This window comes from Furipterus horrens, unplaced genomic scaffold (assembly GCF_987537825.1).
Source record: "Furipterus horrens unplaced genomic scaffold, mFurHor1.1.pri manual_scaffold_4, whole genome shotgun sequence".
NCBI lineage: Eukaryota > Metazoa > Chordata > Mammalia > Chiroptera > Furipteridae > Furipterus > Furipterus horrens.
Window position 1 is genome coordinate 79601428 of NW_028327174.1, and position 24674 is coordinate 79626101.

At 35.4% G+C, this 24674-nt stretch overlaps 1 protein-coding gene across 4 annotated transcripts in view; it reads left to right on the plus strand.

Annotated features, from left to right (window-relative positions):
- The window catches only part of TMTC2 (transmembrane O-mannosyltransferase targeting cadherins 2), a 396110-nt gene that overhangs the window by 190938 nt on the left and 180498 nt on the right, over positions 1 to 24674 (plus strand). For all 4 annotated transcript variants that reach the window (XM_090273677.1, XM_090273679.1, XM_090273680.1 and 1 more), the window contains exon 3: positions 5609 to 6437. In XM_090273677.1, the coding sequence (XP_090129803.1) occupies positions 5609 to 6437 (829 nt within the window). The remainder of the gene's footprint in view (positions 1 to 5608; positions 6438 to 24674) is intronic.

Sequence of the window (24674 nt, forward strand, 5' to 3'; positions counted from 1 at the left end):
ATTTTTGCTTTTTTAAATAATGGGGAATTAGATGTCCTTATATTTATATCTAAGAGGGTTTTTTTGTTTTCCTTAAGAGAGTAGGTAACTAAATCCAGATTACCAAATAATAGGGAAAACAAATTATTAATTTTTCTATATGCTTCCACATTTCTCACCAAAACTATACAATTTATATTTTCCCATTATGTGGTAGTTCTTGTTTCAACACCATTTCAGTGACTTTCATATCCAATTTTTCCAATTTTTTTCACTTAGATTCATCTTAAATATAATTTTTCAGTTTGATTTTCATTTTCATTCATAAATGAAGTTAAACATTTTAAAAAATGTTTTTGTTGTCTTTTCCCAGAATTTCCTGTCTATATTTTGAATCGTTTTTTCTTATTGGATTATATGCCATTTGTGATTCATATTTAGGAAACTAATTCCCCCCAACCCCGAAGCAAATCCTCTGTCTCCTGTATAGTGCAACAAGACTTAAACGTTTCAACCCTGAATTCTGCTAAGTACAAAGATTTCAGTTCTCCTGTAGCCTGACCTTAATGACACTCACCACTCACACTATACAAAGAATTCAATTTGTCCTAAGCTTGAGAGAAAACATTATTTGTGTTTCATTATGGTTAATTCACTTAGATTGAGGGAAATGAGCTTTAAAAGTGGTGAAATGAAAGCATAGGCCAACAATATTTTTAGTGTCAAACCAAGAATCAGACTTGTACAGATTTGCAATGATTCTCAACTTCAGCTGTATTAGAATCAATCCCCCATGGAGAATTTAGTTTGACCAAGGCACTGGTATTTTAAAAGGACACAATTGATATTGATGGTCCTTTAGGTTTGAAAATGATCCTTTAAGGCACTATAAGTCTTCTCCTCATTACATGTTTTTCTATACAGAATAGAATACATGAAGCTCTGGGAGCACAAGGTCTCTCGTCTCTCTTCTTATGGGTCTGTATCAGTGCGTAGTGGAGTGCCTGCCACATACAGCAGCCTTAATGACATGTTGCATGAACTGATTATGCTTTTGTTGTTACATTGCAACCATTTTTTAATGTTCCCAACCAAAGGTTATATTCAGATGTTTCAATTTCTCTGCTTTGAAGTCTCATCTACTATATGTGGATTTTTGCCAGTTTTCACCTTCAAGTTTATGGTGGCAACTCCTCAGAACTCTCATGCCTTATCTCAGAAATACCTGTGCTGAATCAGTTTGATAACACCAAGCCAAGAACAAAGAAATGCTAAGGCTAATTGTATGGTCTTTTGGCTCTTCGCTGTAGCTCAACAGGGATTTGTTAACTTGATTTAATTCATAAATCAGAGCATAGGAACTAAAATTAATAAATAAAGCCTTTTCTATGCTTTCTTTTATTTTTACCTTATTTTTAAGGCCTTTTCCACAGGAGCAGTGAATAAAGCTATAAGAGTGGTTTGGTTTTTATCAGAATTCCATTTTTATAAAACTGACTTCACCATTAAGTTAGAATGAAAGAGAGCATCTCACTTTAGAACTTTACTGTCTCTTGATCTTAGTTATTATGTCAATTATTTAAATGAGAGATTTACATGAACTGTTTTAATATGTAAAATTCTACATAAAGTAATGCTTGCATTTTATTTTTACTTATTTTTTACTTATTCTTTTTTTTTTGTTATTTTCCCAACATTTAGATTTGTATAGTATTTTCCATTGAATGTTTTTCATTACTCATATCTTTATTTTGTATTTTATTGTATTTAAGTGTTCTTCCAGCATCATAGACACTCAAATCATTTTTATCACATCTTAAATCTCATGTCTTATTTTGATCATAATTTATTAAAATTTGATACATTACTAAAGATACTTTTATTAAAGTTTAATGAATAAGGTAGTTTTGTCTTATTGTATAGCACTTCTGTCTTTAGGAATAATACAGAATTATGTAATGATTAAAGCCAACTTATTCTGAAGTTTCACAACTAGCAAAGAAACCTGGTTGTATTTTCCTCACTATGTGTTCTCTTACTGCTCTGCTTTTCTTTTTGCCTAACACAGCTGTGTTTGTCGTACCTTCTCCGGTCCTTTTCTCCTTTCCACTCATTCCCACCAGAAGATATTGTAATAGGATCACCTTTAGTGACACTTTGAAAATGGACTTCTGGTACAAACTTAAAACTGGTTTTCAAGTTGAGTCTTCTTTATCCATGATGTCTTGTCTCATTTATTTTTGCCAAATGATATGTTTCTCCCTGCTATGTTCTGAGGCTGCTTAATTATGTAATTAATCCATCAAGTTATTACAACTTTTAACATTTGGTTTTGTGTGGTTTAACTTTTTTCCTATAATCAAGAAATTTTAAGAGTTTTGCTATGTAGAATTTCAGAGGAGCCATGGTAATGGTTTGCAGAAGTTATTTTTAGGTGATAAGAAGGATTGAATCATTTCAGTTTTCTAGGGGAGACTTGAACGTTAAAGATTGGTGATGACTGAATATACTACTCCTCCTGCAATTAAAAATTCCACATAGCATTACAAAAATTAATTTTAAGCGGAGGTCTGCCACAGATGTTTTTAAAACACCAAGGCAGTTAATTCTGTGTATTTAGCATTACTGAACAGCCCCTCCTCTTAAAATTGTCCATAATGTCCATTTGCTTGCTGTTTCTCATTTTTCTTGTTCTGAATTCTTAACTTCTAACCTTTTCTCCCTTTACATTGTCTTATTTTATACCCAGAATTATCCCTCTTCAAATATTTAAAATAATTTTCAAAATAATTTTGAAAAGTAAAAATGGACATTGTCAATAAAACTGCTCAGTGAATTACAAACTTTGTTTTGTAGAGATAAAAACTTCCAATATCTTAAGAGGAACCTCCATTAATGATTTTAAAATTTGGGAACACTATCATCCGTGTTAAAAATTTAGGTTAACAGGAGGAGACTATTATGATAATCTAAGTCTTGGCATTTTGAACTAGAGTGATGACAAAAGAGATGGAGAGAAATGGATAGATACGGTTATATTTTGAAGTGAAAGTGAGAGGACTTGGTAATGGATGGCACGTGGGTGGAAGGAGAGAGGATGTGAAGAAGAAACCACTTACTATTGCCTCAGGTGTAATGATTGGAGGAGCAACTGTTTCTGTGGAGAAGGTGTGAAGCCAAGTTGTATATTGGACATTTTGAGTTGAGGTAGCTAAGTGAATATGCTCAACAGACAGTTGAAAAAAGAACTATGGAGGTGAAGGGAGATGCAGGTGGAGTTGTTAGGTTATATTAATAATTTTTAAAATCATGATCTTGCTGAGATCTTTGGGTTCAGAGTGGAAATGGATCAGATGTTCTATGACCAGTTTTGTGGCTCCCAGCAATCAGAGATGTTGGATGAGAAGAGTCTAAGAAGGACGATTCAGTGTCAATTGCATATAATACAGGGATGATTGTAATAAAAGCTGTACATGCTCTAGATATATTGTTCTTTGTGATTTGGGTTTTAATTGAGATATAATTGACATATGACATTAGTTTTAGGTGTACAAAATAATAATTTGGTATATGCACATATTGTAAATGATTATCACAGTAAGTTTAGTTAATATCACCACACATAGTGACAGAAAATTTATTTTTGTCTTGTGATGAGAGCCTTTGAACCCTGCTCTATTAGCACCTTTCAAACACACAGTACCGTATTCTGAACTACAGTCACCACACTATACATTACATCCCCAGTACTTACTTATCTCATAACTAGAACTTTGTGCCTTTTGACCACCTTCACTCATTTGCCCACTTCTGTCCCCCTGCCCCACCTCTGGCAACAACCAATCTGTCCTCTGTATGTGTGAGGTTTTTTTTTTTTTTTTAAATTCTGCTCGTAAGTGCGATAATACAGTATTTCTTTTCTTTCTCTGTCTGATTGATTTCTTTTAGTATAATGCCTTTAAGGTCTATCCATGTTGTGGCAAATGGCAGGGTTCCCTTCCACTTATGGCTGAGTAATATTCCATTTGATATCACATTTTATTTTATCCATTCATCTGTTGATATACACGTGGGATACTTTCATGTCTTGGCTATTGTAAATAATGCTGCAGTGAACATGGGGATGCAGATCTCTTTTGGGATACTTATTTCATTTTCTCCTGATAAATACCTAGAAGTAGAAATCCGGGATCATATGGTAATTCTATTTTTAATTTAATGAGGAATTTCCTTGCTTTGTCCATAGTGGATGCACCAATTTGCGTTCACACCAACTGTACACATGTTCCCTTTTTTCCGCATCTTCACTAACACTTATTTCTTGACTTTTTGGTCATAGACATTATAAAATGTGCAGGTTGATATCTGGTAGTGGTTTTGATTGACATTTCTCTGATGATTAGTGATGTTGAGCATCTTTTCATGTATCTATAGGCCACCTGTATATTTTTTGGGGGAGGAAAATGTCTATTCAGATTCTCTGACCATTTCGTAATTGGATTTGATTTTTCTACTGAGCTGTATGAGATATTCTTGCATTTTGGATATTTACCTATGATTTGCAAATATTTTTCTTCATTCCATAAATTATGTTTTATTTTGTTGATGTGTTCCTTTACAGAAGCTTTTTAGTTTAACATAATCTCACTTGTTTATTTCTGCTTTTGTTGCGTTTTGTGAATTGTTTTTAAACTAAATTTTTGATATATCCATTGTAAGATTCCAAGTACAGTACTGAAGGTCACTGTGTTAGAAGGTTTCCCGCAAGGCAAGAATGTGCATTAAGAGATCACATTACCAGTGACTCATTAAGGTTGGGATATGCTGTCCTTCCCTCCCTCTCCCCAACTGCATTTTCAGGACTTAGATTGTTTATGGTCACTAAATTCTTACTCAAGTTGAAAGACCTTGTTTGCCATAACATTCTCATTAACAAGGATGTCCTTTTCCTTCCTCTCAGTTTTCTTTCTCTTAAATAAGTTTGTTTTAACATCATTTTATTTTTAAAAAGCTGTTATCAACATGAAAAAGTTCACATTCATGAAGAGTGTTATCAAATGGTTGCTGTCACTGGTTTATAAATTCTGCAAGGAGACTTAAGATGATGAAATCAGGACTGGCAAGACATAGGTTAGTGCCAGTCTTAGTTTTGTGCTGAGCAGAATCCTTTAACACTCCATATTTTTTGTCATGACTGTTCTTTGTTTTTCCCCAGACTCTATATTATAAAATGAAAGAACTCAACTATTTGGTGCCTCCTATATCCCATACAGAATGCTAAGTACTTTCCCATTATGGTCCTCGTTTGACCTGTGCCAGTTCCTAGAAGGAAGTATATTCGGCCCATGTTGTAGAGGTCAAGAAATTGAAGCTTTGGTTATCAGTACTTTAGAAAAGGCATGAGAAGAACATAAACTCATTAAAAGTTACAAAGAGGATCCCACAAAGTTTTGGGGGGTTAAAATGTCCCTAAACATTTGTAAAAGGATATGGAAATGAAGTCATATATTTGAGACATAATGCTGTGTTTTCAGCTGTCCATTTAAAAATGTATTTCATCTCTAAATGTTGTGTTTCCGTACTGTATTGATGATCATCTTAATTTTTTCCCTCTCTCTTTTGGTTTCAGGGGAAGAATTTATCTCTTTTTCTCAGCATTAGTTTGTTAACTCTTTGGGGGACTTCCCTTTTGGGTGCCCGTTTATACTGGATGGGGAACAAACCACCAAGCTTCTCCAACTCGGACAACCCAGCTGCTGATTCAGATAGCCTCCTGGCTCGCACGCTCACCTTCTTCTACCTGCCAACCAAGAACCTCTGGCTGTTGCTCTGCCCAGATACCCTCAGTTTTGATTGGTCCATGGATGCCGTGCCTCTACTCAAAACAATTTGTGATTGGAGAAACTTACACACTGTGGCCTTCTATATTGGACTCCTCCTACTTGCCTACTATGGTTTAAAGAGCCCAAGCATGGAAAGAGAATGCAATGGGAAATTTGTAACAAATGGCAAGCAGAATGCAAATGGACATAGCTGCCCTTCAGATGTGGAGTACCGGAACTCAGAGATTAAGCCCAGTTTTGCATCCAAAGTAGAAAATGGCATTAAAAATAATGTATCACAGAGAACACCGCTTCCTTCTACGGAGAACATTGTTGTTCTGTCTTTATCTTTGTTAATAATACCCTTTGTTCCTGCCACGAACCTGTTTTTCTACGTCGGCTTTGTAATTGCAGAGCGAGTATTGTATATTCCTAGTATGGGCTTCTGCCTCCTCATTACAGTGGGTGCCAGAGCCCTTTATGTCAAAATCCAAAAGCGGTTTCTCAAGAGCTTGATTTTTTATGCTACAGCTACATTAATTGTTTTCTACGGACTCAAGACTGCAATCAGGAATGGAGACTGGCAAAATGAGGAAATGCTGTATAGGTCAGGGATAAAAGTAAACCCAGCTAAAGGTAATGCTTTATTTTATGCTTTTGCCTAGACAGTTTACTCTTTCTGCCTTCTTGTATCTTTGCTTCTTGCTTTACAAACACAATATTAAGGACGAAGAGGTGCTTTTATTCAATACCTGTATCTTGTTTTCTTTTTCTTTTTAAAGAGATGAGCAGTGCACTTTAGACATGTATCAACATTCTCTATTTGGAATAGTGAAGTGGTTTCTGATATCCTTGGCTATAGTTGTCCAGAGGAATCAGAACTCTTGTTATGTGAAAATATCGACTATCAAAAGAAGTTAGAAAAATGCTTAGTTTCCACATTTAAAAATACTGATATGGACATCATCTCTTTCATCATGTAATAAAAGTCAGGTTAAAACAGTTAAGTATACTTTAGCTCTTCTGTTTTTTAAGTCTCACCTGCGGAAATACCACAAGAATTACATTGACATGCTTAACAGATTTAAAGGTAAGTCTACTTCTGAATCTTGGAATTGTGTCTCTAGGTGTCACTGTGTATGCGTGCCAGTGTGAGTTGCCCTCGGCTTTGCAGATGCTAAGTAATTGGGGTGTTGCCAAGTAGTTAGCACATTCTTATTTAAGAGCTCTTAAGGCACTTGGGGAAATAAACTTTTCACGGTATCATGAGAAGATTGATCGTATTTATTGTTATTATTTTTACTTAGAAAATTATTTTAGCAAATCTCAGAATCTGTCACCAGAATAGAAAGCAGTCTCCTTTAAAGCATAAATGAATAATCAAAAGCTGTTACAATGGATTTCTATGGTTTGGGCAATTAAATGGTGATGGAAGCTTGAGAGCAATTGAATGAAAATGAGTTTACATTTTAAGTGCAGAAATATATCATGGTAAATAGTGCCAAAAAGTCTTGTTTTTCATAAACCATTCTTTAGTTATGTAGTCTTCAAAGTATGTTTGCTTGCATAGCATTTGAACTGGTCTTTTTCTACTTTTCCCAATACAATTCTGTACCAGTATTTAAATACCAAAGAACAAAACTGCTCCAACTGTATGGAATGGATTGCTGATATATATCAGGACATATATCCAAAGATTTAGACCAGTGATTTTCAACCCTTTTCATCTCATGGCACGCATAAATTACTAAAATTTTGTGACATAACAACAAAAATTTTTTTTCTGATCTGACCAAAAAAAAAGGTATGATTTTGCTTTAGTAACATTGGGCAGCTATTGTTGTGTTGGCTGTTGTCATTTTTTATTTGACAGTCTAAGGGGAAAGAGATCAGTGCCCCTGACTAAATATTCAGGTATTACATGTTTTAAAAATTCTTGTGGCACACCAGTTGAAAATCGCTGATCTAGATGCACCAGAAGCAACTCTGGCATACTTATCTCATTATCATCTAAGTCAAGAATTATGTGAGCATTTCTTTAAGCCAAGGAACTCATTGTTGGCAGAGGCGGATTTAAGGGCGGGCGCACCAGGTGTGCGCCCTGGGCCCTGACTTCTGAAGGGCCCTGCAAAACCCCAACTTTACACTTTTTTCTAATTACACCAAGTTTGGTTTCATTACTATGCTTCATAAAATATGGTTAACATGTATTTTTATTTTCCCTGTCTCTCCTTTTTTTAAGGGGCCTGATACTTTCTTCTGTGCCCGGGGCCTCAACCAACCTTAATCCTCCTCTGATTGTTGGTACTTACGTTTAATAGACTGCGTGGATTTTAATAGGACTAGAAACTTTAAAATTGAGCTAGTGCATCATGGAAAAATCTTCACTACGTGGCTTTTTTAGGTAGTGAGTGCTACAGTTTATTGACTGCCTGAACCTGAACCTTGCTGTAAAAATTGTTGCAATCAGTTCTTACAGAGTGCTTTCCAGTCAGCCACCCCCTACCCTAGTGCCCCTGCCCACCTCCCCCACCCTCGCTCACTGGTAGATATAAGCATATAAGACAAAGCTGTGTTACCAGTTTACTTTCTTGCTGTTTAAAACAGATAGACATTAAGGAATCTCAGCACATTATTTGTATCACAGGATTGTTCTGAGAAATTTTTAAATATATTGGTTAAGTTTTAAGTTATTGTAGCAGAGAGCCATGATAACAGTGGCTTAAATAAGATAGAAGCTTTATTCTTTGACGTGACAATCTAAGTATGTGCAGCTCAGTGCTGATAAGATGGCGCCATGAGTGTTTAGGACCTGAACTCCTCTTTTGTTCCCTTGCCATCTCAGTATTGTCACCCTGTCCCTGTGGTCAAAATGGCTCATTATCACATCAGCACCTCAGCTAGCAGGCGGAGGGGAAGAATGGGCAAATGGTGGGTATTATCATCCTCTTTAATAAAAAGGCATATCTCAGAAATTGTACACCCCAGGTTTGCTAACAGACTGTTGGCTACAACTAGCTGCAAGGAAGGCTGGGAAATGGTATCTTTTTTCTGGGAAGTCCAGTACCCACCAAGCCAGATTTTATTACTCTGAAAGAAGGGAGGGCTGATACTCAGATGCTAGAGTGTACATAACAGTCTCTGTCTTGGGCTTGGTGGAAGCATGTTGTAAACTCCTAGATGTTTTCCAGCATTACCTACTATACTATTACTGTTGATGGTTTATGATTTGGATGAAGCTGTTTTGGTGACATGGTTAAAATGTTTGATAACTTGTTCCCTTACCCATTTAGTTGGTAAAATAATTACTAAGTGTTCCTTCGGTTGCTAATATATTTTAATGTCTTCTTCCTAACAAGAAGTGCTGTAGTATTTAGGCATTCCAATATTATTAGTTAAATGAATACACACTGATCAGTATTATAAGTCACTTGAGACATCAAAAATTGAATTCTTGGACCCCTGTACTCCAGCCAGCTGCTTTACCTGAAGCCGTTACTATCCCAGTTGATGGCAGTCCATTTTCCTAGCAGCTCTGCTGGAAACCTTCGAGTCATCCGTGCCACCGCTATTTCTCTCACATCCTACATCCACTTTGTTAGCAAATCCTCTCTGCTGTCTTCAAAAATACATCCAGACGCTGACCACTTTCTGCTGCCTGCACTGCCACCACCGTGACCCAAGCCAACTTCACCTTTCATTGGATTGTTACCGAAAGGGTGTGACCTGATCTCCCTGCTTCTGTTTTCTTGTCTTTTAGCATGCCATTAATGTTCTGTTAAAAATGACATGTGCGTTGGGTAATAGAAACTGAGGTAAATAGGCTCCGTGTGAGTGTTGATGTTAGTCTGGCTAGGCGTTGGGCTGTCTTTAACGCTTACTGAAATTATAGATGCCAGAGGCGTAGATATTCCTGATGTCCTTGTTCTTGTCTCTCCTGTTGGCTTTAGGCTTCACTAAGAACTGAGTCTATGTTTTGCATTTCTTTTCGCTGTAATCCCCTGTTATTGTACTGGAGCCCTGTTGATATGCTGGTAAAACGGGGGCAAGGGTGTTGTATTGTTTTTAGTTAACTTTAGTGTCCCTGGGCTGCGTGTTTATTAGTTTTCCCTACTTCCCCTCAAAGTTGAAAGGGGAAGGCCAGAAGGGTCTGGACTAAGAAGAATGCCCTTGGCCCACAGCTCAAGGCTTTGGTAAAGTCTTTCCCCACAGAGCAGAACTTTATTATGGAGAAAGGTAAGGATACACAGTAGTCTCCCCTGATCCTAGGTTTTGCTTTACACGATTTCAGTTACCCATGGTCCAGTTTGGTCTGAAAATATTATCTAGAAAACTCTAGGAATATACAATTCTTAAGTTTTAAATTGCATGACATTCTAAGTAGCGTGATGGAATCTTGTGCCATCTGCTCCATCCTGCCTGAGACATGAGTCATCCCTTTGTCCACTGTATTCATGCTGTCCAGCAGGTCCTGTTAATGAGGGGGAAAAATTAGTTCTCAGCTGGGCCACTGACTGTGTGGAATTTGCATGTTCCCCCAATGTCTGTGTGGGTTTTTCTCCTGATATACTCTGGTTTCCTCCCAATAGTGAGAGAGAAAGAGACAGAGAGAGAGAGAGAGAGAGAGAGGCTGAGACCACATTCAAAATTTTACTACAATATATTGTGCCTAATTTATAAATTAAACTTTATCATAGATATGTATGTATAGGAAAAAATATAGTATATGTAGTCATGCACCACATAATGACATTTCTGTAAATGACAGACTGCATATAGGACAGTGATCTTAAAAGATTATATCAGAGCCGAACATTCCTATTGCTAGTGAAGTAGTAGCTATCATTAAGTCCTAGTGCAAGACATTCTACATGTGTTAGTGGTGATGGTGTAAACTTGTGTAAACAAACCTACTGCACTGCCAGTCACATAAAACTATTATCTAGGTTTGTGTTAAATGTGCTGTGTGATCTTCGCACAAGACAAAATTGCCTCACAATGCATTTCTCAGAATGTATCATATATGGTTGTTAAGTGACTCATGACTGTATAGGGTTTGGTACTGTCCATGGTTTCAGGCTTCCACTGGGGTCTTGGAATGTACCCCCTAATAAGGGGGGACAACTGTATTTCTAAAGCTTTATTCTTCCTCTCCCCGCACCAGAGCCAGGAGGGCATCTTTCTTGGTTCTTCACAGTGAGAACCTGGTGGAGTCCAAAAGGCAAAACTCAGAAAAGTGTAGAGGCCCCGAAGTTTACTGTGGCCCCGTGAGTGTCTCACTCACATTCGGCCTCTAGCAACTCCTCAAAATTAAAAGCTGATTGTTCCCATCAACTTCCTCCTGCAGGAGCTTCCAGGTAATCTCATCTCTGCTGGGACTCGGTTTTGATTGGCTCTTCAGATTTTAGGGTGAAGGTTTGCCCTGTGACCTCCATTCACTGATACTTCCAAGAAAAGTCATTGGTTTTTTATTTGTTTAGCATTTTTTTTTGGAAGGATGGGACTGATGACTTCCAACCTCTTTACATATCTGAGCTAAACCCCTGCTTCCATTTTCCATCCCAAAAGTCTACATTTAACCAGCAGCCCTGACGATCCATTTGAAACACAAGCCAGAGTCTGACATTGACAGCTCCCAGTCCTCCACTGACTCCCCGTCTGTCTCAGAGTCAACGCTCACAGTCCCGGACTGCACCCTGGCTTTCTGGAACTGCAGTCCTTGGCCCCGTTCGTGTGCCTTGTGTATGCCATGGAAGCTCCTGCCTCAGAGCCTTAGCGCTTGTCATTGCTTCTTCCTGGAACGTGTTTCCTGGGATGTTCTCACTTCCGTCTCCTTCACCAGCTTGAGGACTTGGGTCAGATGATGCATTGTAAGTAAATTGCTGTGTGTAAAATTGGCGAGTCTTTTAAATATTGCAGCTACCTCTCTGCCTCTGCCTTATCCAGTGTTCTCCATCCTCTTCTCATGCTTTGTTCTTTTTGTAACGCTTACTGTCTTTCACATACTGCACTGTCCATGTTTATGTATTCGTTGCCTGAATATATTTTCAGCATACACTAGCACGTAAGACACAAGAAGGCAGAGATTTTCCATTTTTAAAATGCCATATGTAGCCTTTAGGACAGTGCCTGCTAGAGAAAAGGCATTCCGTAATGAATACATCGAATAATACATTTTAAAGTCATCATCCTCCTCTTTGAAGAGGATTTATCATCTGTTTGGAGATAAGGCGTACGTGCATAAAGAAGGCAAAGGTGTAAACTTAGGCAGTTCATACACCATGCACTCATGCTGTTCATGATAGGAGGGATAGAATTGGGAGGGGAATTAGTTTTGGATTCCATGACTACTTTCTGTAAATATGCTTCCATTTTGATAAAAGACAAAACTCTTTAAATTCAGGTTTCTTTTTTTTCCCCCATGTAGAACATGCTAGTAATAATTCTGTCTGTAGTCCTTAGCAATTAGGAGACTGGCAGTAATCTTCTTTAAGGCAGATTTTTCTTACTTTATTTTGTTATTTGAGCCTAGCAAAAGGTTAGAAACCTTTAAAGCCAGTCAGTCTTTCATAAGGTTGTCTGAGATTATAGTTATTTCATTGAGTTAGGTTTTTCCCTTCCTTTGAAAGCCTTTCCAAAATTTGGAGACCTTCAGTCTACCACACACTTTAACAGAATATGAGTTTAAGCCTCAGGAAACATTATACGCAAAGCCGCTGCCTTCAGTAATAGGTTCCTATAGACAGCTGCCAGTCATTAACTGATTGGATGCAAATGATGATTGGTAAAGGCTGTCATAGTGACTGTGCTGCTAATTTATGGTTTAAATTGGGATAGTGGAGAAATGATAGCTGATTTGGACTATGGAAACCACAAGTCTTGTCTCATTATGTGGTTGATAATGTCAGGAAAATACTAGACATGGCTGATTACTGTAGTTTGCTGATTTCACAATGACTCTTTGCATTTTGGTGCTTAGGAAAGAGGAAATTTTCTCTGATGACTGCTTTAATGAGCAAGCCATGTAATATTTAAAAAGGTTTATTTTCTGTTTAAAAGAACATATTTTATAAATCATATCATTAATATTTATTTAAAGAAAACATTTAAAAATTCATTACAAAGTGATTAAATGTATGATCATGCTTCTTCTTGGCCTCATCTAAATCTCCATTTGTCTTTCTCTGTAGAATTTGGCGCAGTGTTTTTCTGCTTCCATGGCTTTCAAGGTACTACATGATTTTGACCATCGTTTCATTTCCCACCGCTCTCTCTTCTACAGTTTTGCCTCCTCCCCAGGTTGATTTATCAAGGTTCTGTCCAAAGACTGACTTTATTCTCCTTTCTGTGTAGAATCTAAAACACTGTCTGGTAAATAGCATGGAGTCAATAAATGTGTCATTGAATTTCTAAGTTTTTTTTCCCATGACCTCATATCTATGTGGAATTTATCTACCCGGCTGATTTGCCAGCATCTTAAACTCATTGCTTGTCTTCAGTAAAACCAGTGACTTGCTGACATCCTTATTAATTAAGCTCCTAAGCACAGCCTAACAAAGTTATTATACATAAACAGATCAGTGAGCATATAGACATAAAAGTAGCATATCTGGTATGCTAAAAGACATTTACATTTATTTAAGTTATAGATTCAAAGTCAAATCAGTTCTTTAGAATAGTTGTTTTTTTAAACTATCAGTTTGCTTTAAAGAACATATCTGACTATGATTTTAAATGGCATGAAAACAATTTCTTAAAAAATAATTAGGAAAAATTAACCAGGATGAATCCAAGGAAACTTTGTTAAGAAGCTAAATTGAATTTTTAATGCCTGTTTCTAATGTAAGTATGTGAAATGCTCAATATAAAGTGTGTATATATAATGATGCACACAATTGAAACAGTAAATTACACAAGCATTTTATATTCATCCCCTCCTAATGCAAATAACAAATATTATCCATTTAGTTTTAAAAAGCCAAGACAAAATAGTTATTTCAGGTAGACAACATTTGACAATTTTCCTTCCTGGATTTCTATAAAATTGATACTACTATTTTTAAACTTCTCATAGTTTCAGATTTCCTGAAACAAGTATGTTGAAGGAATATAATTTTATTCAGGAAACAACTCATAATTCAAGTGACATCTAAACCTCTAAGTCATGTGAAACTTGACTAATTCATTGTGGATTTTATAGTTTAACTTTTTGTTGATCTCTAATTGAGTATCTTCTTTAACTGTGGTGAATTGCAGTTAACCAGCTAACTTTGAAATTAAGTAGCAAGTATTATTATTTTATTTGTTGATAATAAGTCATGTTACTTCTAAAGTAAGATGAACATTTTTGAAAAGAGGTTCAGATTTTTGTAACAAAACAGTTAGGTCAGGAAGGGAAACCGGTATAGTATATTGTTAAGACTGACTGGCCTGATTAGAGTTGTAAAGTACAAGATTTTCATTTTTAACAGAGAGATGTGGTTAGAGATAGCTAGCTAAAAGCACCAGTAAAGGCTGACCGAGAGAAAAATAGTACAAAGATGAATCAGGCTTCTGTAGGGTAAAGAATTTCTGTGTTGTTCTTTTCAAAGAGGTTCATTTTTTTTTCTTTTGAGTAAAAAAGAGAAATAGAAAACAATAAGGCTGACAAGAATAAAATGAAGATGCATTTTTCACCCAACTAGACTAAATAGTTTAAAATGTAAATTTGCTGAATTGTTAAATTAAGGCTTCATTTAAACATTTGATTTTTGAAGAAATCAAGTGTGGTTGTGTTTCACTTGAGATGGACGGAGTATTCACAAGTTCAAAAGCATATGGTTTTCTTGCCACTAAGAATGGAGAAGCACATAATTCTTTTCCTTTGTGCGAGCTCTCTAATGGCCGTAAGTAGTTTGTGTGTAAAAAAAACTTCCAGATGCTATAAAAATGGTCCTGTGGTGGTGTATTATCAATGAAGTAGGTGACATACTGCTGGCTGCTCCTTTCTTTGAGGTCATCTGTAACTCAGTTTTAGAACTTTTATGGGCTTTGAAAAACTCTCAAATCTAAAAGATTGAATATAAATACCAGTGTTTATATTTTAAAGGAAGTGAAACTAGCATATGATTTAACATAAGTATGAATTTAAATTATTCTGATATCCATATTAGCTTTTGTGTTTGATTCTTAGAATTCTCTAACATTTCTTCTGTTAAATATTTATGAAATAACACTTTTTTGTTGAGAAATAACTATATGCACCCACATATACTTTATATTTGTGCCACTTAAAGAATATTGCTAAAAAAAAATGCCTGTTTTGCAACCTAAGAAAAAAAGTATTACCAGTATCTTTCAAGTTCTGCCATCATATCTCTCATTATTTCAGTTTCTTTTCTTTCAATTCATTTCTCTCACGTCGTTTTAGAACCTATATTACAGGGTTAGACAGAAGTGGTTACAGCAGGTTTTTTCTCATTGTTATTTTTAAAAAGAATTTTTAATATTTCACCACTAATTATGTGCGTGTGATAAGTTTTCCTGGAAATAAATTTTATCAGTAAAGATTTCTTTCTAGTTTAAGATTTCTTTTTCTGAATTTATATCGATAATGATACGGATTTTCACACTCAGTCTGTTAATTTGATAATTTGTATTAACATAGTTTCTAATGTTGAACCTGCTTCAAATCCCTGGAATACAATGTATTCCATTTTTATATTTGTCTACGTTTGTTTTTCTCCCGTATTTCTGCGTGAGACTGGCAATTCCAATTTTGTGGTGTCACATTTCAGTTTTAGACTCAGTTAGCACTGCAGAATCAGTTTGAGAATAGCACATCTTTTTTAGTTTCCTGAAATATTTTATGTAAATTAGAGTTACCATTTCCCATACATATATGGTAGAATTTACCTGCAAAACTGACTAAGCATAATGTTTTATTTATGAGAGTGTATACATTTTTCTATGGATTTAATTTCTTTTATGATTTTGGAATCATCCAAGTTAACCTTTCTTTTTTCCTGGGTATTGTTTAGTTCAACTAGAGTTTCAAATTTATTTGCACAAAGCTATACATAAGGTTCTCAATACCTTTTTATCATATCTCTGCCATAGCTGTAGTTTAAAACTTAAAATTTTTTTTTTTTTTATTTGAGACTCTTTGAGCAATGGATATAGTGTTCCCTCAAACTTTGTGAAGATGCATCGATGTAAAGGAATTCCCAAGGACATTTTTTTCTCTTTTTCTGTTTATCCAAATATGTTGGACAGACAATATATCCACCTTCTCCTTTGTTTATTTGTTTCTAATTCGGTTTCCTGAGGAGTCTAGAGTTTCTGTGGCTTCTGCAATCCAACCATTTGAAGCTAAGTCCACTTAAAGGCGAAGACCTGGTTCATCAGTTTCACAGAGATGCGGGTGGATGCTACCTTTGAGCTTTTTATCCTTCTGGATTCCTGCCCTCATGCAGTCTCTAGATTTGGGGATACTCACTTTTTTTTATCAAATAATACATTGATTAACAAATGTTTTTATTGTTTATATCGCATTTTATGTGTTCTCTACAAGGAGGAACTTTCTGAACACTTGAGTCTCACTGTACTACCAGAAAGAGAAACCTATGAAATATCTTCAAATCTGGCATCTAATAAGGAATGGTTAGCCATGTTAGAAGTTATGTTTGAGAATAGCTCTATGTTTAAGATCACAGCAGATATTTTTGAAAATTTTAATTCTTCAACAGAGAACTAAGCTGCTAAAGTACGCTAAAAAGTATATTAGAGCACTGTCTTATGCAAAATCAAATTACAGGTGTTTGACCTTTATGAAACACAGAAGGGTAAAGAAAATATGTTCATTTCCTGCTGTATTATAATGTTTCAGATAATGTTACAGATGTAGGAGGTTTTCAAGAAGACAAATGTATATTTTTTAGTTTTATTTTTAGTATGCCTACATACCTGTTACGATTAATAGTGGATTTAAAAGAAACTTTCAGTTAAGTCTCAAGGGATTATAGAAAAGTATGTATGTTCCAAGTCATATAATTATTGAAAAATGGTTGGCTGTAGAGGACTATTTATATATAATTTTATAAGAAGATGACTAAAACGAAGTGTGAGCCCTATTATGCATATGGGCATTAAGTTTAAAAATCTCTTTAACTTTGCATATTAGTGTTAAATTTATTTGTAATTTAAAAATATTACCATCCAGGGGATCTAGCAGAAACATACATATTATGTGCTTACTGAAAATTAAATAAGGTTCAAACATTAAAAGTTTTTATTTCAAAAATGATAATATTGTTTTCCAAGTAAGAAAGCACAATCTGGTTTGATTAAATAGCAGGCAGAAAGAAATTAAAAAAAGAAAATAACAAACAAATCCTCTTCAGGGCAGAGCTATATTAGACGCTTTATTGTTTCTTGTGTTTAGGATTCTAATTCCCAATAATACTAGCTGCTTCTCTGAACATTTGTTCATTTTAAACAGTTTAATTTAATTTATTTATGCCAAATACCATGGGATATTATATTGAAATATCAACATTTATATCTTTTTTTTTTTTTGAAGTTGTGTAGGCATATATTTTAATTAGGAAAACTTTCTAGGAATTATAAGTGTAGAAAGAAAGGACAGGGTTAGATATGCAGGACAACAGCTGGGAGTCAGATTTTGACAAGAACAGATTACTGCGGTATCAACACACTTTTTTTTCCTGAGTGCAGTTCTTTTCCTGGATCGGTGGAGGAAACTTGCAGTTTTGTAATACTAGAAACTGATGGCAGAGGAAACTTAACAATCTTACAATGTTTGGAGTTCTGTGTATCGCAACTTGGAGTTTCTTCTCTTCTTGTTCCTTGGTAAACTAAAGTAAACCTCAGACCATATATCATGAGACCACCAGAAAAGACAGGAAGGTTTGAACTATTTTGGGATATTATCTGGTTTTACTTTATCAGTTGGCTTGCTTTCTTTGGGTTTTACAATAAGCTTTGGTGGCTTGCAATAATGGTGTAGACTACCTCATATCTCTGCTTACACTGTTTTTGAATAATCTGAATATTTTCCAAGGACGGCATCAAGTTGTATTCACTCGGATGATCAATATTGAATGATGTCATCCACATTCATGTGAATGCCGAAAATAATTTAAAAGTAGAAATAAGTTTCTGGTCTTGTATAATGAAAACAAGCATATGATATCATGTGATATGATTCTAAAAATTCTCCATTTTCCTTATTTGAATCACAGCAGTATATTTGATAGTACTTTTGCTCTTGAAATTCTGTTATTTGGAAGCAATGGCTCAGGATTTTAAAATCTCTTTTGCTGTTACATTTTAGGGCAGCAGTGTTGAGATACTTACTGATGACAGGTTATATAGTCACTGAAGTCTGAGCACCACACTGTGTTGCGGTGCAGCTCTGGGAGCAAGGGGCAATCTGGAGCTTTACTAAGGGTCAGCCATGTTTTGGTTGTGGCTGTTGGTTCTCAGCTCATTCCCAATTGACCTTGGAGTAGATATTTATTTTTGAGGCTTTAAGGTAGCACCTTAGGTTTAAAAAAGTATATCCTAACCCCATTTCTGCTTATTTGATAGGAAAATATAGTTTTCTTACGGGTTTTATTCAACCTTAGGACTCATGGATAGACTACATGATTTCTGCCTATAAGAGTACATATCTAATCATAATTACTAGTTGGTTATATTCATTAATCAATAGAAGTGTTCAGTAGATGTGTTTGGTATGAGAGATTCTTTAATGGCTTCTGAGTTCCTGTTGGGATCCCATCTGGCTAAGGTTAGATTTGCAGGGGAGCGAGCCAGCCTTCGCCTTCCTTTCACTGCTCAGTTGATGTCATACTGTCATTTCAGTCCATTGACTCTGATTTTTAAATTTTCCTGATTCTTCCTGTATATCTTACCCCTCTATGTAATAGCTTGCTTTCACTGTCTGGCAGTAGATCTTTCTGAGTTGTACATTTAAGTCACTTAAATGAGTAATAGTGTTATTTGTTTCGATGTTAAGATTTTCAAGTGATTCAAAAATACCTCATACTCAAGCATTTGTTGCATAGCCTTTTTTTTTTTCATCTTTTTAAAAAAATTTATTTATTTATTTATTTGTTTGTTTGTTTATTTATTTTTAGAGAGAGGGGAAAGAAGAAGGAGATGGAGAGAAACATCACTCTGCGGTTGCCTCTCATTCTCGCCCCCAACTGGGGACCTGATGTACAACCTAGTAATGTGCCCTGATTGGGAATTGAACCAGCGACACTTGGCTCGCAGGCCGATGCTCAATCCACTGAGCCACAGCAGCCAGGGCTTTTTTTCATCTTAACCACATTTTTAAACCTTAGTTTTTCATTTACATTTTACCTTCAATATTATTTTCTGTTAGCTTCAGATGTACAACATGGTGATTAGATGATTAGTGTACTTTACAAAGGGATCCCCTCAATATTTCAAGTACCCACCTGACACCATACATAGTTACTACAATATTATTGACTATATTTCCTATGCTGTACTTCACATCCCCGTGACTATTTCGTAACTGCCAATTTGTACTTCTTAATCCCTTCATCATTTTTTCCCTCAGGCCCCCAACCTTCCTCCTCCACTCTGGCGACCATCACTCCGTTCTCTACAACGATGAGTCTGTTTCTGTTTTGTCTGTTCATTTATTTTGTTCTTTAGATTCCATGTGTAAGTGAAAGCATGTGGTATTAGCCTTTCTTTTACTGGCTTATTTCACCTAGCATAATACCTTCTATACATATACATGCTGTTGCAAATGTTAAGATTTCATTTTTTATGGCCAAATAATATTTTATTGTATGTACATATACCATGATGTTTTGATTCACTCGTCTGTTGATGGACACTTGGGTTGCTTCTATATGTTGGCCATTTTAAATAACACTGCAATGAACATAGGGGTGCACATGTTCTTTCGAATTAGTGTTTTGGGTTTCTTTGGGTGTATACCCAGAAGTGGAATGCCTGAGTCATAATGCAGGTCCACGTCTACATTTTTGAAGCAACTCCATACTGTTTTCCACAGTGGCTGCATCAATCTGCATTCCCACCAGCAGTGTATGAGGGTTCCTTTTTCTCCATGTCTTCACCAACACTTGTTTGTTGATTTACTAATGATAGCCATTGTGACAGGTGTGAGGTGATATTTCACTATGCTTTTCTCAGACGATTATTGACTTTGAGCATCTTTTTAAATGTCTATTGGCCATATATATGTTCTCTTTGGAGAAATGTCTGTTCAGGTTGTTTGTCCATTTTTAAAATGGATTGTGTTTTTGTATATCTGTGTATGTTGTGTGTTGGGTGTTGTGTGAGTTCTTTATAAATTTTGGATATTAAACCTTTATCATTGTAGAATATCTTCTTCCATTCAGTAGACTGACTTTTCATTTTGTTGATGGTTTTCTTTGCTGTGCCAAAACTTTTTAGTTATATAGTCCAATTTGTTTACTTTTTCCTTATTCCTTTAGCCTGAGGAGATATATTAAAAAGCTATTGGTAAGAGAAATGTTAGAGATTTTATTGCCTATGTTTTCTTCTATAAGTTTTATGGTTTCAAGTCTTACATTTAAGTATTTCATCTATTTGGACTTTATTCTTGTATATGGTGTAAGAAGGTGGTCTAGTTTAATTTTTTTGCATGTGTTTGTCCAATTTTTCCAGCCCCATTTATTGAATAGATGGTCTTTACCCCATTGTATGTTCTTGCCTCCTTTGTCATCATATTAAATGTTCATGTAGTAGGCACTGGTTTATCTCTGGGCTCTCCATTCAGTTCCATTGATTGCTATGTCTGTTTTTATGCCAGTATCATGGTGTTTTGGTTACTACAGCCTTGGGGTATATTTTGATGTCAGGTAGAATAATACCTCCCATTTTTTTCTTTTTTCTCGAGATTGCTATTGCTATTTGGGGTCTTTTGTGGTTTCATACAAATTTTTAGATTATTCTAGTTTTGTGAAAAATGCTCTTGGTATTTTGATAGGAATTGCAGAGATTGCTTTGCAATGTATGGACATTTTAACTATGGTAATTCTTTCTATCCACAAGTATGGTATATGCTTCCATTTACTTAAATTATCTTAAGTTTCTTTCCTTAATGCCTTATCATTTTCTGAGTACAGGTCTTTACCTCTTTGGTTAAAGTTATTTCCTGGTATTCATTTTTGTTGATGCAGTTGTAAATAGGATGGCTTACTTAATTTCTCTTTCTGATAGTTTATTATTGGTGTATAAAAATGCTACTTTTCCATGGGCATTGTGACTCACCAAAATGTTGTGAGTTTGATTTAGGTTGGGGCACATACATAGGTTGTGGGTTCAATCCCAGGTCTTGGCATTGCAATCCCAATCCAGACATGTATGGCAGAACCCAGGCGATGCTTCTCTCTCTCTCTCTCACATCCAATTTTCTCTCTCTCTCCCTTTCTCTCTCTAAAAGTAATGAAGAAAATGTCCTGGGGTAAAGATTTAAAAATATGCTGCCTCTCTTTGAATGTCTATTTTTTATTCTCTTATTTGACTGAATTCCTTTATCAGTTCTAGTAGTTTTTTCTTTTTTTTTTTTATGATGGAGTTTTAAGGTTTTCTTTTTATAGTATCACGTCATCTGCAAATAATGATAGTTTTACTTCTATTTTTCCAATTTGGGTGCCTTTTGTTTCTTCCTCTTGTCTGATTGCTGTGGCTAGGACTTTTAGTAGTATGTTAAATAAGAGTGAAAGTGGACATCCCTCTCTCGTTTGTGATCTTAAGGGAAACACTTTTAATTTTTCCCCTTTGAACATTATGTTAGCTGTGGCTTTGTCATATGATGCCTTTATTAAATTAAAGTATGTTCTTTCTGTTTCCACTGTGCTGAGAGTTTTTATCAAAAGAGGGTGCTGGATTATTATCAAATGCTTATTTTTTCTCCATTGACAGGATCGTATTTTATCCTTTATTTTGTCTGTGCGATGTATCCCACTAATTGATTTGTAGATATTGAATCAACATTTGCATCCCAGGAATAAATCCCATTTGAACTTGGTGTATGATCTTTTTTAATGTGTTGCTGAATTCAGTGTGCTAATATTTTGTTGAGAATTTTTGCATCTATGTTCATCATGGATATTGGCCTGTAATGTTCTTACTTTGTAGTCTCTTTATCATGTTTTGGAATCAGGATAATGCTGGCCTAGTAAAATGAGCCTGCATGTGTTCCCTCCCCTTGTTCCCTCCCCTTGAAGTTTTTGGAATAATTTGAGAATGATAGGTGTTAGATTCTCTTTGAATGTTTGGTAAAATTCACCTGTGAAGCTATCCAGTCCAAGACTTTAGCTTGTTGGGAGTGTTTTGGCGACTGCTCTGATTTTTTAGTTGTAATCAATCTGTTCAGATTTTTTTTGCCATTTTGATGGTCTTGGAAGATTTTGTGTTTCTAGACATGTATCAATTTCTTTCAGATTGCCTTTTTTTTTGTCTATAATCATTCATGGTGTTTTCTTATAACCTTTGTATCTCTGATGTGTCAGTTGTTATTTTTATTTGTCTCAAGTTTTGTTCTGATTTTTTTTTCTTGATCTTCTTGTTAACCCATGTTATTTAACCTCCACATGTTTTTGTGTTTTTCATATAACTGATTTCTAGTTAGCATTGTGGTCAAAGAAAATACTAGATATCATTTTAATTTTCTTAAGTTTATTGGCATTGTTTTGTAACCTAACATGTTGTCTGTATAAATATTCCATATATATTTTTTAGCTTGGCGTGAAATTCTCTGAACATATCAATTAAATTTATCTCATCTAGTGTGTCATTTAAGGTCACAGTTTTCTTTTTGATTTGATGTCAGTGATGTGTTAAATTTCCCTCCTATTATTCTGTTACTGTCAGTCTCTCCCTTTATGTCCATCAAAATTTGCCTTATTTAGGTGCTCTTCTGTTGGGTGCATAAATGTGTACAAGGTTTATATCCTCTTATTGAATTGATCCCTTTATCAATATATAATGCCGTTTTTAGTCCCTTACTACCTTTGTTTTAAAGTCCATTTTGTCTCTTATAAGTGTTGCTATGCCAGCTTTTCTTTTCTTTTCATTTGCATGAAATATCATTTACCATCCATTTACTTTTAGTCTGTGTGTATCTTTCGTCCTGAGGTGGATCTCTTGGAGATGGCATATATATATGGGCCTTGTTTTCTTATCTAGTCAACTACCTTGTGTCTTTTGATTGGACCGTTTAATCCATTTACATTTAAAGTGATTATTGATAGGTATATAGTAATTGCCAGTTTTATCATTCATATTTATGTTCCTCATTTTTTGTCGTTGTTCTTAAAGAACTTTCTTTAAAATTTCTTGTAATGCTGGTATGGTAGTGGTGAACCCCTTTAGCTTTTTGTTGTTTGGGAAGCTATTTATTTATTCTTAAAATTTTAAATGATAGCCTTGCTAGATAGAGTAGTGATGGTAGTAGGCCCCTGCTTTTGAAAAGTTCATGCCAGTTATTATGCCCAGAAAATTTCTGTTGAGAAGTCATCTGACAGTCTTATGGGAACTCCTTTGTAGGTAACTCTCTGCTTTTCTCTTGCTGCTTTCAAGGTTCTCTCTTTATCTTTAACCTTTGACATTTTAATTATGATGTTTCTTGGGAGTGGTTGTCTTTGGGTCCAACTTGTTTGGGACTCTCTGCACTTCCTGGACTTGTATGTCCATTTCCTTTACCAAATTAGAGAAGTTTTTGTTCATTGTTTTTTTCAAATACATTTTCAATTTCTTGCTCTTCCTCTTCTCCTTCAGGCATTCCAATGATTCAAGTGTTGGTATGTTTGGAAATGTCCCAGAGTCTTCTGATACTATCCTCATTTTTTTGTTAAATCTTGTTTCTTCATTATGTTCCAAATCATGATTTAAGCCCCAGTCTCCTTCCCTTCACTGTTGGTTCCCTCTACATTTTTCTTTATTTTACTTAATGTAGCCTTCATTTCTTCCTTTATGTTGTTGCCATACTCAGTGAGTGCTCACATCCTGATCACCAGTGTTTTGAAGTCTGCAAAACACTGTCTCCATTTCATTTAGTTCTTTTTTTTTGGGGGGGGGGCGGTGTTCTGTTATTTCATTTGCCCCATATTTATTTGTCTCCTCAGTTTGGCAGCCTCCTTGTGTTTGTTTTTGTGTAGTAGGTAGAGCTGTTTTGACTCCCTGTCTTAGCAGCATGGTCTTTTGTGGAAAAGGCACCCCCGTCTGGTTGAATGCAACTTCTTTAAATCCTTGGTTGTCGGACTTCCATGTAGTTCGATTTTTTGACAGTTCAGGCTATTATTGTTTTAAGGTTTAGTTCTAATTTTCTCTGAGGTTGCATGAGGAGGCGAAGCATGTCTACCTACACCTCCATCTTGACTGAAAGTCCTTAACTACACATGTTTTTTAACCCACTTAACATTCTTTTCTGTAATAATCTAAGGTATAATTACTTTAAGAAAAATAAATTCTAGTAGGCTTTAATAAGGGCTCCTATTTCCCTGGAGGTATGAAGTGACTATCATACAATTAGTGAAAAGTCCAGGCTACAAAAGTTGACCCCTTCACAATCATTACTAATAGATGGAGTGTGAAAACATTGTGGTTAAAAACACAGCATGTTCACATTTATCTTAAGTTTCATGTACTTAAATGGCTAATATCCCCCTCCCTTTGCCTTCTTTTTTCTTTCTCCATTGTGATTAGAAAGTTTAACATAATAATCTTGATATTTTAAAATATTTATTTAAATTACAGCTTTGATAATACCATTTTTGGATTATTATTCCAAGTGTTCCATATAGTTTAAAAGCAAAGGCTTTGGAACCAGAAAGACAA